This window comes from Neltuma alba, unplaced genomic scaffold (genome assembly GCF_004799145.2).
Source record: "Neltuma alba isolate B1F8T4 unplaced genomic scaffold, ASM479914v2 tig00010377_pilon, whole genome shotgun sequence".
Taxonomy (NCBI): Eukaryota; Viridiplantae; Streptophyta; class Magnoliopsida; order Fabales; family Fabaceae; genus Neltuma; species Neltuma alba.
Window position 1 is genome coordinate 379,263 of NW_021635281.1, and position 5,973 is coordinate 385,235.

Sequence of the window (5,973 nt, forward strand, 5' to 3'; positions counted from 1 at the left end):
GAGGATATTAAGAATGATGATGATGATATTTTAGGAAAAACATGTTATATTTCTTATAATTAACTAACTTACCTATTTTTATTAACATAATCAAATTAGTTAAACAGATCCTACATTAAGAATCAGAGGAGTATCAAACTCATATCTTTTTAGTAATTATACATTTAAAAATACTGCTCAACGTTCATTGCATATCATCCAAACAACATCTTAATTTATTAACTTAGCGCGCTTTGTATCCAAATATAAATCTCCTTGCGATAACTAAGTTTTTCCAAACCGTTTTTTGTCGAATGAAGTATAATCAATTCGCCCTCATAAATTGTTCTTATTCTGGATCTTTGCATATATAACGATAGCAGCATAACTACGTGCATTCCATATGTAGGATTACAAATTATAACATAATTTGATCAAGCTTTTTTCTCCCTGATGGAGGTTTCTGGAAAAGGACCACATTGGCTATAATCAACAAATCATAGTCTTCTTCATCTTCTTGGTTCAATACGTTTTATTCAATCCATCATATTAATTGCATTATATTACTTCATTAATTGCAATTTTTGATGAATGTTTGAATCATCACAACCCATAACCAATTCAACCTCATGATTGTCATTACAAGGGCTGCCTTTACCATCCGTTGGAGATCCCACTTTGATTTCAGGAAAGCTACTTTGTGAAGGAACAAGTTGATTCATCATCTTCATCTCTTTGCCTTTCCCCCATAGAACCATATACAACCCACACACTAACAACAATCCTCCTATTATACTGCAAATTTTCAATGACAAAACATAAAATAGAAAGTAAATCGTTTAGATACATATATATATGTGATATTTTTTTGGAAAATAAAAGAATATATATATTAAAAAGTTGTATGAATATGTGAAGAGCTACCATACCTTCCAAGATATAACTGTTCGTCTAACATAAAAGAACCAGCCAAGGCCACAAAGATGAGGAGAAGAGGAAAAAAAGCAGCCACATAAAGAGGGCCTTTCATGTGCGCACACCATGCCATTACCACCACCATTATTCCAGACACAATAATTCCCTACATTCATTGGTAAAATTTATATATATGAACAAAAGTGGAATTATAACTTAAATGAAATATAAAATTCGTGAAGGACAACATTTTTAACAAGTTATGAGCAATGTGACTCATTGGTCAAATGTCTTACCCCATAGGCCACTGTGAGAAGCCTAATATCCCAACCAAACTTCCATTGATTCAAATCGCTCTCAAAAGCAAAAGCATATGCAGTTGATAAGATTGTAGCCATGAAACTCATTAGAGCTGTGCTTGAATAATAACATGGATAAGTCTTGCTCATCTTAGCCTGTATTAATTGCAAGAACCAAAATAAGGTTAATATGAGTGGATGAGTGAGTTTAATTAGGTTAATTAGTATAAGGGTGAAGGTGCAGAACCCAAAAGTTTTCACTTAAAAGTTTTTTTTAAACTGCAAATTTATCCTCAAAAACTTAAAATTGTAGCAATTTCGCCCTCTAACATAAAGAAACTAACATTGACTGTCAAAATAGTAATATTAACTGTTAATATTTTTAATAGTAAGGGACAAAATTGCTCAAGTTTAAAACTTTCAAAATAAATTTATACTTAATAAAACTTTGGAGTACCCAGTATTTCCGAATAAAAACTTCCCAATAAATTTATATCTTAACTTTTGTACTAACGTTCCTTTTTTTCAAAAGAGAAAGACCTGAATGATAAGCCATAAAGCTTGAGTAGCGCTGTTCCCTAGACAACAAAGGGCACCCAAGAGAGCTCTCGCACTAGAGGGAGCTAGTGCCGATGCCACGTGTCCCTCACGATAATGCATGAGGGTGACGTGGAAGGAACCTGTGTCTATTTTTGTGCCTTTGACCAGTGTTAGAACCATGGCCCCCCCAACTGACACTATTGTTCCAATGATCTTCCCTTGTCCTGCCGCTGTTCTTAAACTCAGTGTCTCCAAACTGTGTACAAGTTTGAACAAACCAAGGCATAGAATACAAATAATTTTCTTAATTTTACTTTTCAAAAGATAATAATAAAATATATACAAATTTATTAAAAGAAAACAGAAATGCAATAATGAAACTCACCCGAAGGGGACGGCCATGAGAAAAGTGATGGCTGGAGTAAGATTGTCCATGGTGGTAGCAAATGTTGCAGAAGTTAAAGCCAATGATTCCAAGTACAAGTTTTGTGTCAATGCTCCTCTACACAATAATTAATTAGTATCATAGTAATATCAGTTAATTTATGCTAGTTTTCCTCACAATAATACATAATAATCTGAATAATCATGTGAAGAATGAAAAGTTAAAAGAGCCAATAACATAAAAATCTACAATATTAAATAAGAGCAATATGAAAAGAATGTAATAATATCCCATGCAGTGACTTATAGGAGAAGATGGAATCATAGGAGGTGGTATTACCTTAATTAATAACCAGAAACACACATAAAATAATTATCAATTATTAGTTACTTGGTACATACCCAAACAACCCACATAGAAATGCCTGAAACAGTATGCTCCAAGTCATCTTTGGTCTTTTATTCCTGCAAAATAATTATTTATCATATACAAGTCATTTAATGGAAAAACAAAAGCTCTTAATAGATCTTTTATGGGATTTCATTGAACTGCAAAGCCTTTCTCAATTAAATTAAAATCTGTGTTTGACGGTTTATATTATAATCATTTTCGAATCTGATTACATTCAATAAATACATCTACCACTATCTTATCTCCTAATTATGGGTGGTGTTTCCAACATTCAATAAAAAGAAATTAATGAATGAACCTTTCGAGAAAGAAAGCGAGAGGAGCAATGAAAATAGTGGCGAATATATAACGATAAGCAATGACGATTCTGAGGTTCATGCCGTCGTTGACGGCGAGCTTGTACAGAACATTGATGCCGGCGTATGTCAGCTGAAGAACCACCATTAACATCGCCGGCTTCAGCCCCTCAAGCACTTTACAAACTTCTCCCATCTTCATCATCGTTAATAACCCTTAGAACCACCACGTGCGGCGGCGGCACCACCGACTGCCGTCACAGATACTTTGGATAGAGTGAGAGAGAGAGAGAGAGAGAGAGAGAGGAAGTGGAATCACAGGGTGTAGTATGGGCGGAAGGTGAAGGTGGTATTTATGTAGCCATCAGTCAAAATAAAGAAAAAATTATCACCGGGAAGAGGAAAGTAATATATATACATATATATTAAATGCTCTAGAAATTGTCAAACTTTGTATTTTGCCAGATCTAGAAATTATCAAACGAGACTTATATTTTCAACTAGGCGAGACTGAGGAAATGACATATATAAGAACTAAAAAAGTATATTATTTGGTCATATTTACTCCTCTGGTCCTATAAGAAAGATTTTTTTGGTCATATTTATAAGTCACTTTATTAAATTTTTAGTATGATTATACTATTTTGTCCTTAATTTATTATAATATATGTAGTTATTTCATTTAAAAAGTATATATATTAAATATGGGTAAAATTGGAAACTTGTTATATTTTAATGGAGAATTAATGCATTTTAAGGTTTTCCTTGATCTGTGTAAAATATGTTAGAAGTACCTTATAAATAGGATCAGAAGAATATATGTTTTTACAGAATGAATAAAAAAACCTAATTGAGTGATTTATTTTGACCATAAACATAAGAACTCAGTTTTTGGTATCTTTCATTTGATATTTTCTTTCCATGTTACTCTCATTGATTTCAAAGTTTTTGTTACTTTTTTTGTCTTCCAAATATAATACTCTTATTAAAATAGGAGTATTTTAGAGAACAGATTATTCATATAATAATAAACAAAGAACATAATTAATTTTTAATTTCTTTAAATTGATTAACTAGATTTTATATTTAGAAAGGAGTTACATGTTATGAATATAATATCTTTATGGATGTCCATGTATCTATCATTATCTTTTATTATTATATTTGTAGATTCTATCAAAGATGTAAAACCGTGCCTAGAAATAGAGGCCATGTACAATGTATTCAGTACCCCATTGAATAGAAAGAGAAATACTCTCTCTTATTGATATTTTTTCTTCTCTGTTCTTCTTCTTTATTTATAACACGTTATCAGCACGAGGGCTCTAACAAAGGTATAATATTCATATCTTATTATTATACATTATGTTTCATGATTTATTGTCTATCCTCTATACTCTTCTATACTCTTCTACACTATGAGTATTTTGTTTTTTCCCCATTCTTTTCCTAAATGGCTTGAAGCCATATGGTTTAAAGTTTTCTACTTTATGGCCAGAAGCCATAAAACTTTATTATTCTTTCTTATGGCCAGAAGCCATAAAAACTTTGTTTTCTTTCTTATGGCCAGAAGCCATAAAACTTTGTTTTCTACTTTATGGCCAGAAGCCATAAAACTTTATTATTTTCTTATGGCCAGAAGCCATAAAACTTTGTTATTCTTTCTTATGGCCAGAAGCCATAAAACCATTTTATACTTTAGAAGCCATAAAACTTTGTTTTCTTTCTTATGGCAGAAGCCATAATTTTTTTTTTCTTTCATATGGCTAGAAGCCATATAATTTTTAACTCATGACCAGAAGTCATTCAAATTTGATTTTATCTGAGTAAATGGCTAGAAACTATGTATATATTTATTTCTGAGAAATATTTATTGTTTATTTGTTAATTTATTTTGATTTGATAGATATGATTTTAAAATGATTATATCTGCAGAGACAATATACCAAATTTTGTCTCTTTCTCATTTAATTTTCTTTTCATTTGTTTTTTTTGGTAATTTATTTTTTTTTCCTTTCTTTTCTTCTCATTAACGAAGAGCAATGTAATTTCCATACATGACATTTTTTTTAATATTATATTCTTTTGTGGTAGTGCCATCATGTCAAACCTTACAAAACTTGAGTTTGTGGCTCTTGACATTACTGGGAAGAACTACTTATCTTGGGTACTAGATGCGGAAATTCACCTAAATGCCAATGGTCTGGGAGACACAATTAAGGTAGAAAATAAGGCATCTAATCAAGAAAAGGTTAAAGCTATGATCTTTTTACGCCATCATTTACATGAAGGACTAAAAATGGAATATTTGACCATTAAAGACCCACTCATTCTTTGGAACAATTTGAAAGAAAGGTATGACCACCAGAAAACTGTCATTCTCCCAAAAGCTCGTTATGAATGGATGCACTTGCGCCTGCAAGATTTTAAATCTGTTAGTGAGTATAATTCTGCGATATTTAGAATCAGTTCTCAACTGAAATTATGTGGAGAAAAAGTCACTGATGAAGACATGTTGGAGAAAACATTCTCCACATTTCATGCATCCAATGTGCTCCTGCAGCAGCAATACCGTGAAAAAGACTTCAAAAAGTATTCTGAACTAATTTCTTGCCTTCTTGTAGCTGAGCAAAATAATGAGCTTTTAATGAAAAATCATGAATCCCGTCCAACCGGCTCCACTCCATTCCCAGAAGCAAATGTAGTAGTAAATGGACCAACACGTGGTTGTGGACGAGGACATGGACGTGCACGAGGCCGTCGCATTGACCGTGGATGTGGTCGTGGTCATAATCGAGGTGGTTTAAATTCCTATTCAAAGAGGGCAAAGAATGATGAGAATCACAAGAGAAAAACTAGTGGAAGTAATAATCACTCTGAAGACTCGTGTTATCGTTGTGGTGGGAATGGTCATTGGTCACGTACCTGTCATACACCGAAACATTTGGTTGACCTTTATCAAGAATCGCTTAAAAATAAAAGTAAAGGCAACGGCAAAATGCCAAGGGTAGAAACCAATTTTGTTGATGAAGAGGGCGATTCTGATTATGGCAACATGGATGTCACTCATTTGGATATTGCTGATTTCTTTGCTGATCCTAATGGAAAGATTGATCACCTGATTGGTGATGGGAATGTTCAACAATAA

At 32.6% G+C, this 5,973-nt stretch overlaps 2 protein-coding genes across 2 annotated transcripts; one reads left to right on the forward strand and one right to left on the reverse strand.

Moving 5' to 3' along the window:
* Positions 1 to 385: 385 nt before the first annotated feature.
* On the reverse strand, positions 386 to 3,026 carry LOC114756237 (WAT1-related protein At1g68170-like). Its single transcript, XM_028945170.1, has 7 exons — positions 2,828 to 3,026; positions 2,520 to 2,582; positions 2,119 to 2,235; positions 1,734 to 1,989; positions 1,191 to 1,349; positions 909 to 1,060; positions 386 to 774 (listed from the first exon to the last, which is right to left on the reverse strand). The coding sequence occupies exons 1-7, from the start codon at positions 3,019 to 3,021 to the stop codon at positions 543 to 545; spliced, it is 1,173 nt and encodes a 390-aa protein (XP_028801003.1). The 5' UTR covers positions 3,022 to 3,026; the 3' UTR covers positions 386 to 542.
* A 1,900-nt stretch (positions 3,027 to 4,926) lies between these two features.
* On the forward strand, positions 4,927 to 5,973 carry LOC114756230 (uncharacterized). Its single transcript, XM_028945165.1, has one exon. The coding sequence runs from the start codon at positions 4,927 to 4,929 to the stop codon at positions 5,971 to 5,973; it is 1,047 nt and encodes a 348-aa protein (XP_028800998.1).